Raw genomic sequence first — 13,878 nt, forward strand, 5'->3', positions numbered from 1 at the left:
TCTGTGATAACTTCAATATAATATTATTATTACTCTCTATATTATGTGTCGTATTGGCCATAACTTTGAATGGGACAATATTAATACTTATATACAAATAATTACAAGATAAAAATAACTTTTTATATACCTACAATGTTTTTAAATTTTCTGTTGAATCATATAAACTTGGCAATTCTATGTATTAATAAAAACTTTTTATTGTACTTGATAGAAATACTGAATAAATATTATAGAATATTGAAATGTCATTTTGAAATTTCATATTGACTTCCACGTATATATTAATAATTTAGTTGTTAGGACCCCCTAAGCAACCGACAATAATAACTTTCCATACAAAACAGAATTAACTGAAAATGAATTCAATTCTGCTTAAAAATGTCTAAAAGTATTAAAAGAATGCATTGTTGTCGTGTTTTGATATATTCTAAAAGTTTAAAATGTATAGCTAGTCGGGAAATTCGTTAAAAATCTTCAATCGTCCAATACAAATCTTAGACAAACAAGAATAAATCTGTACCGGATAAACAAGAATACGAGCTAATAAAAACATGGTAAAATAGTGTTTCCCCGTCGGCCCGATGGTTTGGTAAAACTACTGGAATTACGTCGACGAAGCTTGCAAAGTTTGTAGACTAGATATTTAAATATTGTTTGTACAAATTTAGCAAACTTTCATCTCAATTATTATAGATATCTCAAAAATACCGTACTTGAGGTGAGGCACGGGTGAAGAACAGCGTGCCTAGAAATCGAACAAAGTATTTCAATAATTTGCAAACATACGAAAGTGTGGTGCGAGTGCAAAAGCGCATGCCTCGAAATATATCGAACAATAATTTATTAATAATTAACTAATACTAATAAGAACTTTTTATATACAACGTTTTAAAATTTTCTGTTGAATTATTTTGCTCAAACTTGTACTTGAAATGAAGTAAGTAAAAAACAAACAAACAAACAAATACTTATAGAATACTTTCTAGCATTCCTCATCGACGGTTTCTAGAGAGGAGTGTAAAAAAAAATATTCAGTTGCTAGGACCACCCCTTAGCAACCAATAATAGTCTTTTGTTTTTTACGGATTTTTCTGAAAAAACTTTCAATACAAAACAGAATTAACTGAAAATGAATTCAATTCTGCTTAAAGATGGCTAAAAGTATTAGAAGAATGCATTGGTATCTAAAAGTTTCAAATATCTAGCTAGTCGGGAAGTTAGTTAAAAATCGATTGCAAGATTTGTACTGGACAAACAACCACCGGACAAACAAGAATACGAGCTAATAAAAACGTTCTAATAAATACAGGTTAGTCGATATATTTTCTTTAATGTGTCTGTATCTGTCTATTTTTTCTTTCCGTCTTCCATGCGGAAGAAATCGTGAGCGATTGCCGGTAAATAAATAAATTTGATTTTGATTTATCACAAAAGATTCACAAACATGTATATTAGACTATAAAATATTTCATTATTTAATTCCGAATTCTAGGTAACGATTATCATTCATGATAATAAATAATGTATCCAATACGTTATTGATCTATAAATATACAAATCTTATTGCGGTACAATAGTTATTTTATTATTAGAATTGCTTTCTTGAAAAACTGCATTGGAATTTCATATAAAGCACAAATCTAAACACACGGAAACATTTTTCACTTAACAATAATAGTTTTTTTAAATGCAATATTTATAAAAAAAAAACACCAACGAAACAATATAGCAACGTTTCGGATTGCCACAGTTAAACAAACTGACTAAGCCGTACTTAACTATACTTAGAGATCATTTCATTGTAAACCGGACCACGCGTCATACAAGTAAAGGTTATATATATACCTTGTTGGTAGATAAAACATTGTTATATGACAACTTGTCATAATTTATGTCATTCGTATCAGCTTTGTACTCTGTACCGAATAACAAAATACTTTCTTATTGTGTAATTTAAATGTATTTTAAGTAAATATAACAACTAATAGTAATAATATGTTGGTTATTTATTTTTATTTTTAATATTTTTCTTAATTTACGTAAATTATGTGATAGTGTCGTAAGGCAAAACTGGTTATGGGTTGACATGTTATTATCATGTGGAAAATAGTACTTATTTAAAAAAAAACCATAAGAATCTTATTTTATTTTAAATATAGGTAGGTAGGTACAATTAAATTTGCACACAAACAGCACAGAAATAAACTGAGAGATGCAGATGGGGTTACATCACGCGATACAAGCGCCCTTAGTCCAAAGCTAAAAACACAGGTAAAATAAAAGATATTGGGTGCATTTTTTTGTGAACGTATTTATTTTATAGAAAAATTAATGTTTTTTTTTTAAATAGGTATAACACAAATATGAAAACAAACTATGAAATATTAAAAAATCTCGCTTATTTATAACAAAAAATATATTAAAAAACATTGTATTACATGATAACAATATGAATTACATAAAAGTCTTCAATAAACGCACATTTTAAAATGTTTCTTTAAATTACTAATTGATCTTTGAATTAAAAAAAATATGTGTTTAGATAGGTATCTACGTATTGATATCAGAGAGAATTTTATTAAATTGCATTCATATTCTGTCGGTAGATACCACTAGTACAACGTCCGTAACACGGTACTTTGCCTTGTTTTCTTTATATTCGGAATTTTGATTTCACGATAGATACCTAAATGATAATATATTATATTGATTTTATAATATACTGCGAGTATATGTATATATATGAGCAATTTATTTAGTTCTAAATACGACTATGATTGTTTCAATTTAGAGTTTAAATCTGCCAATTTGTATATTATTAGTTTTAATAAATAAAATGAAATCACAAGAATAATTGCAATACACGCTATGGTAAATGCTATTACATCTACGAAGAAGTAAATGTAAAAAGGAGTATCTGCTGATGGTGATCTGAGATGTTTAGCACCACGATTTCTGATGACGTACTCCGTCCACCATACTGCTCGTTCCATCGCAGTATCGGGCTGGTCCACCATCAACTTTGAAAGTTTTATTATGTTCTTTTTATATCTGCAATAGATTTTTATAAAATATTATTCAAATAGTATAAACTACGCTTTCAATATTAAGTATAAAAATAATGGAAGTGATTCGATTGGAAATATAAAGACAAAACATATTACGTATAGTTATGAACGTGGTAATTTTAAGGGTTGAAAAGATCAATCGAATAGTATGCCAAAAGGTTCAGGGAAGAATGCAAATTTAGCACTAACCTACATTAGAGAACAAAATATTAACTGCATTAATTGATTGAGGTCTAAACTAGACAATACTGTGAAGATATTTAACATAACTGGAGGAAGGGTCAGAGCAGTGGATCCTTTCTTGGTTGAGGATAGTAAACCGTAGTCAATACACTGGTAAAATGGTTATGTTCATTCAAGTGATGGTTACCGATTAGTGAGGCCTGAAAAAAGAAGCTCATAGACCGATCAGAGGTCAGCACTTCATCAATGTCCAGAGTATACAGAGAAATAATTACGAGATAAAAAGAACTTTTTATATACAACGTTTTTAAATTTTCTGTTGAATCATATAAACTTGACTAGCTTAAACGATCAAAAAAAATTGTACTTGATAGAAATACTGAATAATGAAATGTCATTTGCTAGGACCCCCTAGCAACCAATAATGGTATTGAAATAACTTTTCATACAAAACAGAATTAACTAAAAATGAATTCAATTCTACCTAAAGATTGCTAAAAGTATTAAAAAATGCATTGGCATCGTGTTCTGATATATTCTAAAAGTTTCAAATGTCTAGCTAGTCGAGAAGTTAGTTAAAAATCGATTACAAGATTTGTACCGGACAAAAAACCACCGGACAAATAAGAATACGAGGTAAGAAAAACGTTGTAAATTGGCCAACATCATCGCCAACAGCCTATACCGGTTATTAATGCATATAAAGAAGTAGATGCATAAAGATTATTTTTATGAGTATTTAGCACTTAGATCTTTATTAAAAATTATCTGGGCATATTATATTATATTAAACGTATAAAGCGTATTTTCAAATATATAATATTTATACGTAACCATTCCAAATTAAAATCGCATATTTTGATAGTGACTCATTTTCCCCCCCCGACCATGTCCGATCCTAATAAGATCATATGGGCCTCCACAGAGTAGAGGTATGTATTGTATTATTTACGAATTGTAATGGATGTCAGCCACTTGCTCAACCTATTAGGTCCATACTCTGACTCATACGCAAATTGAAAAATAATACGTGTATTTACCAGACCCAGGATTCGAACCTGAGACCCACGGCGTTATAGGCCGACGCTTAAGCCCCGTGGCCATCGTGGGTGCACGATTTAAAATAAACAATATAAGGTCGCAAATACTGTCACTTGCAAACTATTCATTAAAAAAAAATGAATACCCATTCTATCTTCTGTCACTTGTGTACAACTATGTTTAACGGCCCACATGCTCAGCGTAGGTCAAAATGGAGCTTTTTATGGTATATTCAGAGCATAACCCTGGACATTCCTTAAACGTTTTAGATAATCTATTTATATAATTTTGAAGCCATATTATCCTTTATATTTATTTTAAGCAGTTGATGACTGCATAAAGTATTTTTATTACATAAAATAGTATTATTTAAAACCTCTCGCTCTAATGTTTTAGAATATAGTCATATTTCGGTACATCCATGTGCAGTAGTGTTAAGATTTTTTAGATTTATTAATTTTTAAACGTATTTACAAAACCATTAGTAAAATTAATGTTAACATTATATAGTGACATATTTACGATAAAAAAATATATTTTATAATCTTTGTGATCCCAAATTTCACAAGAATTCAAAAAATTGGCACGATTAACACAATTGAAGATAATTCTAAAGAAACTGATTATAAGCTATATTGTTGACCATTCAAATGTGATAAACATCCTATGAATAATGATTGCTATATAATAATTATTGACCTAAGAATAAGGTAGTATTTTTTTTGAAATAAGCTATTTCTATTGGCATTTCCCAGTGGTTAAGCTACAACATACGGCCGTAGCCATAAATTGACAAACGATAAATGAAGTAGGGAGTAAGATCATGGTAACGCGCGTGTTTGAACATGTACCGCTAAAAATTTTTTTTTTTCTGTTAAGTTTCAAGCAGTTTGTCAAGTTATAAAATTAACTCGTAGGCCCAGTTGAAATAGCTAATGGTTTGATATTTTAGTCTTTGAACGTAAACCCACTTTCTTAATTATATTCACTCCATTATCTATTAAAACATCTCATGGATCTTTGCTTTTGATCGAATACAAATTGAAAAACATGTACAATTTTTCCAGAGATGAGTTTTGTCATGTGTTTAAATCGTGATCCATGACTCCTATAATTTTTGAGATATTTTCTTATGCTGTATTTTCAATAATGAATGCCTATATACCAGTCTTGAATTTAGTTTGAGAACTTATGCTAGAATAATGCTATATAAATAGATATTTATTTATACTTACATCGGATTTTCTATGACCCCAAGAATACTTTTTTTTAAAATAGATTTGGTCACAGTTTGAACATCGATGCCTATACCAATGCCATGTCGGACGGCGAACTTTGTGTTAATGTATTGGTCTGCAAAAATTGGCATCACGACCATCGGAATCTTCTGGCTGATGGATTCATCCATGGACTGAAGACCTCCTTGTGTGATGAATACCTTCACATTTGAATGATCTGAAGATTGGATATAAATAAAAATACACTTAGTAATACTTAAATATTATCATCCAAAGACTATAGTAAATAAATAAAAATAAAATAAAAAAGCCTTTTTATTTCTTACAAACAAAAAAAGTAAATGACAGTGAATTGACTATATCTAATGTATATATAACCTATGATTATATCAATTATGTATATATATCTATCTATCTATGATTTTTATATTTTATCTATATTTTAATATTTTTGTATAATACATATTTATTATTATTATTTTTATTTTGTATATAATACTGATAAATAATGTTTATATATTAAACAGTGCTATGTAACGTTTATATAGTATATATTTTTAATTTTAAGATACTAGTTTGTTTGGTTTGTAAGAACCCCTCTTCGGGTGAAGGCCAAAGACTATGGCCGTGTTAAAAATATTAATTTCAATCCCAAAGGTAGCATACATAATATGGACCCGTGTGGCTATACCTACAAGATCAGACATTTTTGAAGATAGGTATTAACCATTCGTTTGACTGTATATCATTAAAAATACTAAAATCTTCCTTTTCTCTATTTGCCTATTTTGTCCGTTTGTTAAGTAAGGTTACGTTGCAACGTATGGTTCATGCCGCGCATCAGTCTATGTAGATTGTAGATATTCTTAAGGTAAACCAACATCATTCTATTTGGTCTATCGTATACACCTTGTGGATAATATTTGGCGGTCTTTCATTATTATTTTCGTCGTAACAACAAATAATGGATAAATTTTTATGACCGTGATGTTAAATAATTTATATTGATGGATTGTCATCCCAGTTATAACTTATTTTAAGTGTGACTTATTAGTTTTGATTGAATTCAATAATATGCAATGTTTGTTTATATGGCAGAGTGGAATTTTGGATGCAAAAGAATATAGTCAATTGATAAAATACGACAATGCATAGGCAGTGACGTCCATAGACAAAATGCCGCTCCTAGGCATCTCCAAAATGCAGCCCCATTTTTTATAGAATGTTTTTATCATCCGTTCATTACTCCAATATCTAAGAAATTTGTATGGATACATTAAATCCACTAAAATATACAAAATTAAATTTATAAATATTTTTTACCCAAGAGTGGGGGGATTTTTTTTGACGTTGGTAATACGGTGGCTTCTTACATGTAATTTTTGAGATACATTAATTTGCTCTATCTTGAGGAATTAAAGGTTATCCGTATCGCTTTTCTTTGTCACAAAATTGGCAACATTTGTAATGCAATTTTTAGTTGAAGATCGAAAAGTTTTAGGCATTGTTAAATCAATAACGATGAGGGTGTGACTTTTGCATACAGACTAAAATCGTGGACCAAGAGCAGTAGATGGGACGCTCTGTAAAAAGGGGGTGCATCTTTAGTTTCGACGGTCAACGCAACTTACGTGCGCACTGGTTAATAAGTCAGACTGTAATTATTGAAAAATCTGCAAGTGTCATTTCTGGTCACCAAGGACGTCGAAGGGCAACGGAAGTAAACTAGACATCGTGAACCCGACAAAAACAGGCATGTTAAACTTTTTATATTAATAAATATATTTTGTTTCCAACCAGTGAGCTGATTTTTTTATTGGAAAGATATTTTCGTTATTACTAGGTTTGGGTAGCTATTTCTATGTATACCAAATAATGATTCTCCTTGATTTGCGCCCTTCAAGTAAATGCAGCTCCCAAGCGATGCTCAATTTGCCTACCCCCACGGACGTCACTGTGCATAGGCACTAAAAAGATCAATTCATGACAACTAATAGCGATACATCTGGTTTTTTTTCTATACATCATGTTAGAAATTAGGTGAGGGATCGTAAGACTTACTAAATATATCTTTTTGGGGTAACCACTTGAATGTGAAAACATTTTGTGGCTTAGTCGTTAGAGTTTCATTTTCACATTTCCATATGACGGTGTACGGCAGTTCTCTGAAAACTTCCAGGAATATTTTTATCAGACGTTCTCCGAGGTTTTTTGATTTAACGTTTGATCCCAGGCTGAAGTAGATTACACCGTGCTTTGAAGAGTCCAAGATGCTTTTGATATTCTGGAACAAAAATGAATAGTATGATTCTATACTATGCTGTTTAGACTGGCCTTTGTAATAATTTTCTGTTAGCGAAGACGTAATATATCAGATTTATTCATCAGTGTGTTTTGATGGTTCATCATTCTTCAATACATTATCAGTGAAGATATGGATATTTGAATTTGAATTTGAATTTATTTTTAACATATTGTGGACATTACAAATTATAAGTTTAAGACGTTCACAACATGACATATAGAAACAAAGAAGTATACTTAAAACAGTAAGTGTTACATAAAAAAGGGATACATAGTATGTTATTAAACAGTAGAAATATGTACATGTAAAAATATTAATTAGATAGGTACAAGGAAGTACACCGGATGAGTTAAGCAGACCCTATTTTAAGAATTTATAAAACAACGTCCACCTATACTCATCCTCACGTAGGTGGAATATATCAACACCCGAAGCAATTTCGTTGAACATAGTTATCGCCCTCCCAATTGGCATTACCAGTGGCAGGTTGGTTCTGCACCTTGGCAGAATAAACAACTGATGTTTTCTATTTCTAAGATAGTTATCAGGGACACACAGGTCAACACTGCCCAGAATGGCAGAGTTCTCATTTATACCTCGTATAAGTCGAAAAAAAAATACGTAGCCAAATAAAGATTTCTTCTAAATTGTAAACTGCAGTATGTAAGCATGCCTAAGAGAAAGTCAGTTGGATAAAGCCACGGATCCGTACAACCTCAAATAAAGGAGTCTCAAGAATTTCTTCTGAACCCTCTCCACCATAAGGCTATACTTCAACTGATGCGGTGCCCAAACAATAGACCCACTCTCAAGTCTGCTTCGAACTAAAGAATTAAATAATCTCATGACACCCGATTATTCATACAAACTGCCTATATTCAAGTTTTTACCGGTTTGATAATTGTGATGGTCACGTTTTTGGAGATAATAATATTGACAGGAAATAATCATCGGTCATTCAACTAATCTATAGGGGTGATTGTATATTGGCAAGCTAGCATATTGTGAATATTCTTAAGTGCAGTGTGGCGGCATACATAGACACAACCCTCAGCAATAAACAATTAGTAATAATATTAAATTATATAAACTGGTTGTACAAAATTCTAAGTGTCTAGATCAGTGGTTCTTAACCGGTGCACCGCTGGCTTCTTGCAAGTGCACCGCGAAAAAAATGATCGAAGCAGAAAAAATCCGCGAAATAGTGAAAACCGAAAAAGTCCTTCGCAAAATTATGAAAGCCGACGAAAGATCTAATGAGATTTCGATTTTGGCCAACCGATCCCACGCGTCTTCCATGGCCTCACAGGCTTACGAATTTAGACGAAGAATTATTGATGGTAGCTGTATCAAATATTACACCTAATATTTCTGATATCTGCAAGGTATCACATTATGTAATTGATTTTCACATCAAATAAATTCCATTTTGTTAAGGGTAATTTTACTTACAGTTTTTTTCCATAGGTATATAATAATATTTTCTTTGACTATTAATTATGTACCTAATCTGTTTAATTTGTAATAAAAATGTCAGCATATTTTTCTTTGTTTTCTGACCGTTTGATTTTGGTGCACCGCAATTTTTTCTTGTGATCAAAAGTGCACCGTGACTTCGAAAAGGCTAAGAATCACTAGTCTTGATACTAATCATACCTTCTAGAGCAGGGGTTTTTAACCGCGTGCCCGCGGAGCCACTTTCGTGCGCCCTCAGCAAAGTATTAAATTATTTATTTATTAAAATCGCAACAAAATAACCATATTTTTGTTATTTTAGGAATAAATTTTAATTCCACTGTTAGTGAGTTAAAGGTTACATAATATGCTAATATTGTGCAATTGTTTAGGTACGTATTTTTCTTGCTGGCAACCCCGTTCTGTCTAAATTTTAGTGTTGCGCCACATTACTATTATCCCAAATCTTAAATGCGCCCACTACCGCAAAAAAGGTAAGAACCCCTGTACAAGACGATACGTTTTATAACATTGCACTTTTTTGCATTAATTACTATACTGATATGCCCCTTTGCCTGATTACCTCGCATAGAATTAAATCAAAATATATTTACTTCTGTTAATACACGTAGTAATGAATAAATAGACAGATAATAAATATGTAAAAAAAATATTTTTAGAATATATTACATCATTTTCACCCTAGAGCTGGAGTGCAATGTTATGAAATATACTCTAATTAACGTTGTATTTACAAGAACACAGTGTAAGATATATTATGATCAATTTTAAGCTGTTTACAATGTCAAACATGCAAGATTATTATTAATAAAGAAGTAAGTTGCATAATGTAATATTATGTAGTTATTAGGCCGGCATTTTATCTTTCAAGCACATCTAGTATAATAAATATTCCAGCTTTATTATGAGAAATTTTAAGCTATTCACATATTTATAATTCCGGTAACAAGAAAGAGCACGAAAGAGGCTGAACGAGAAAAGTGGATCGGCCAGAAGAAATGTAAACACTGTCGGTAATAGCGACCATAGGAAACGTACAAAGTAGTTCTGCCGACTATTTGAGCATAGTAGCTTATCCTAACGTGAAATATTGGAATTTATAGCAAGTTATTTTTTTTTAAATTTCAATAGATTTTGCCGCCTTAAAAGCAAATAATTCACAGTATTTGAGAATGAAATATTCTTAAGAATATTATATTGTGAATTATTCGTTGAATACAATAATGTTGATTAAATTATTAGTCAATTTAAGGACGTTAAAATTACAATTTAGGGAGGTTCCTGATACTGACTATAAAGTAACCAAGGTAGAGACTGATTATCAGTACCTTGATTCCAACCACAATAGGCTAAGTCACCAATATTAGCGAAATTTTTAAAGCACTTCAGTTATATGACTACTAATTAATTTCATCGTAATAAGATAGGACCCCAGGTAACCAGGTTTTAATTTTCATGATTTATTTTATATATGTATGAATCTGAGGTGTCTTCAAATTATGTAAATTCAAAAAATACTTACGTGTGGTAAAGGCTTCGCCGGTTTCAAATGCAATCGCCCCAAATAAACGATTCCGGGAACAACTGGCCTCACTCCCGCCAAAAGTGGATTACAATTCAAAAATAGCATATCCGCGTTTCTCTCTATCTCTCCCAACGACTTCATATTTTGGCCAAAATATTTTCTGGCAATTTTTTCATATCTAGGTAAAATGTTCCAATAATACAAATACCTGTATTGCAAATGATAGATTGTTTCACTAACCCTTTCAATAAAAGTACAGTCTCCAGCGCACTGTGATATTACGTCGGGAAAAAGGACAGGATTCGTAGGGCTTCCAAAAGCATCAAAGTTATTTATACTGCCCGATAAAGATGACATCAAAATAACAGAACAATTAAATCGGTCAGCAAATCCGAACATCATCGGCACAAAAGACTCAAAAAAACACAAATCGAACTTTTCATCAGGATCTTGTAGTAGTTTTTTTATACGCGGAACCTGCATTTGAGTTTCTGCGACCATCATATAAACATCGTGCAAAGAAATCCATAGCGCGAGTCCAGTTTTGGATAATTCTACATCTGTGACGAGGTGATTTGTCTGTTGAAAGTATGGATATGACACATCATGGACGTCGATTTCAATGAGGTTTGGATACTCTGAAGAATTTCTTTGGACAGGATCAGTAGTCATTGATATAACTTGATGACCTCTCTTAGACAGTTCTTCCATTAAGGCTCTGTAGACTACTTGGTGACTGATAGAAGGCGTTGGAAATATTCCAAGAATTCTGGCTGACATACACTCACGAGTAAATAGAATAACTAATATTAAAAATAACACATTTGTCTTCATTTTTGTTAATAAAATTTGTTGCACTCAAAGTATAATAATATAATTATAATAAACTTTCTAAAATTCAGATCGATATCTAAATACACACAGGATAGAATATATTTATCTTTAAGAGTGACACTTTTCACTTTGAAGTATTTTACAATGACAATAATTTTGACTGAAATCTAACCTATTCTGTCATTATATTTATAGCACTAAATTAATATGTTCGGTATATAATCTATAATGTATACAATATAATATGATCAATGTGCATAATTATTAATTGTAGCATCCGTGTCAAGCATTTCCAAAAACAAGAATGATATCTCGATGACATAAGCATTATCTTGTTAGATGAGTGGTATTTAATTTGTTACTCAAGAATCACACAATCATAAAAGTATTAAATTACAATAGTAAATAGGTTAGGTACATAATCAAGGTTTAATCAGTATAATTACTTTATCTATTAAACTCAAAAGTATACTTAGTATTTCTTTCATTGATATTAATATTATTATTTATTGATAGTTGAATGTTTATTCTGTGAATTCTAATTCAATATTTTTTCAAAAATTATTAATTTATAGACATGAACATTTCTCGATTTTGAGGTCCCCTTATAAATTATCTAAGAAATCGGATGCAATATCTGCGTCAAAGAAAACCACCACTACATTATACGTTTGATATATTTGTGATGGTCCATCTAACTATCTTCGTTTCTGTGTTCTGTTAAATTCATGAATTTGATTAATTCATAAGAAATATTACGATTCAATTCCATATTCACTAACCATTTGACCATCCAACTCTTAGGCAAACATTTTAGGATGGACGTTGTTATATTTTCAATAATAATACAAATAGTTCATAGAATCCATATTGTAGAATTTTTGTTGAAATGTTTGCCGTTCTGCTTACTGCAGCAAACTGCTATTATACACAGCTATCGTCTGCCCCATCATGACCTACGCGTGCCCCGTCTAGGCATACGCTGGCTAGTATCTCAACTTCAAATCACACAGAACAAAACTCTCAGAGCAATCAAAAATGCACCTTGGTTCGTTAAGAACACCACACTTCACAGCGAACTTAACATATAAACCCTCTACACCCACATCCTCAAGCTCACGAAGCAATTCTACAGCTCCATCGAAAACCATCCCAACACTACAATATCACACTTAATATAGTATGACATACACTCACAGACCAAATTTAACGGGCCCAGAAAGGTACTCCTTCTGTTATCTCCCTAGCTTCTCAAACCCCCCATTCCCTTCAGACCTTCATTTCTTTTTCAGCGACCGCAATCGGGACCCCATTGCGTCACACGGAGATTGAACTTTACTCGAGTATAAACTAAATATCAAAAGATGGTGGTCAGTCTGACCCTTCACCTAAGTGCAAGCCTCAGAACCCACCCACCCCAGGTATTAACAAAAAATAACAAATACCAAATCTTTGAGATCTAGGGTTTAGCAAAAACGATAAATTGCTACTCGAGGGCACTGGATCAATCATCCAAGCGTCGAGATCTGGACGACGAGGCGGAAGAACACTGCAGCACCGAGTGTCGAAGAAGAGGAATAACTGCATGGCGTGACCTGAACCAACGGACACCCTTGTTTTGTTTTGAGCGCATGGAAACTCTTTTATATACTTACTAGAGATCAAATCACACAGACCTCCAACCTGGCCTCGGTCGGTTGCGAAGCCACCGAGGCCAGGTTCCATTCAACTTAAAAAATCATGCAACCCCCAGATAGCTATGACATATAAAGGGGATTTAGGCCATAAATATCGCCTAGGTGGCCCAAAAATGTAGCACATATCCTAAGTAAAGTAAGTAGGTTCTTAACAAAATATGCGAGCGAAAATTGTGAAATTTACTATAATGTGTTAAACTGTAGTTCCTAAGTGAATAAAAATACTTCTACTTACAAAGATTAATTTCCGTGTTTCCACAAAATAATGTCACTCGTAACTCTACGGACTTCATGCTTCCTCGTTGCAGGATGAATTTGATATTTTTATAGTGAATCGTGTGGTTCACCGGTTAACCTATTTGATATCACCATAAGGGTATTTTTCTTAAATTATTTAATTTTTATGTATATATTATTAAATATGCCAAGTTTATAATTATTATTTATAGCTTCGATATGTACTTACATTCATTTTAAAGCTGTGGTATATTATTATTAATTATTTCCT

The 13,878-nt window shown here is 31.8% G+C and overlaps 1 protein-coding gene across 1 annotated transcript in view; it reads right to left on the reverse strand.

Moving 5' to 3' along the window:
* Positions 1 to 12,623, reverse strand: part of LOC147071510 (UDP-glycosyltransferase UGT5-like) — a 34,053-nt gene extending 21,430 nt beyond the window's left edge. The window contains exons 1-2 of the mRNA XM_085947962.1: positions 12,583 to 12,623; positions 10,837 to 11,047 (exon numbers count right to left, since the gene is read on the reverse strand). Of these exons, the coding sequence (XP_085804088.1) occupies positions 10,837 to 11,047; positions 12,583 to 12,623 (252 nt within the window). The remainder of the gene's footprint in view (positions 1 to 10,836; positions 11,048 to 12,582) is intronic.
* Positions 12,624 to 13,878: the final 1,255 nt, after the last annotated feature.

This window comes from Rhyacophila brunnea, unplaced genomic scaffold (genome assembly GCF_057557595.1).
Source record: "Rhyacophila brunnea isolate RB1 unplaced genomic scaffold, BYU_Rbru_1.0 scaffold_20, whole genome shotgun sequence".
Lineage (NCBI taxonomy): Eukaryota > Metazoa > Arthropoda > Insecta > Trichoptera > Rhyacophilidae > Rhyacophila > Rhyacophila brunnea.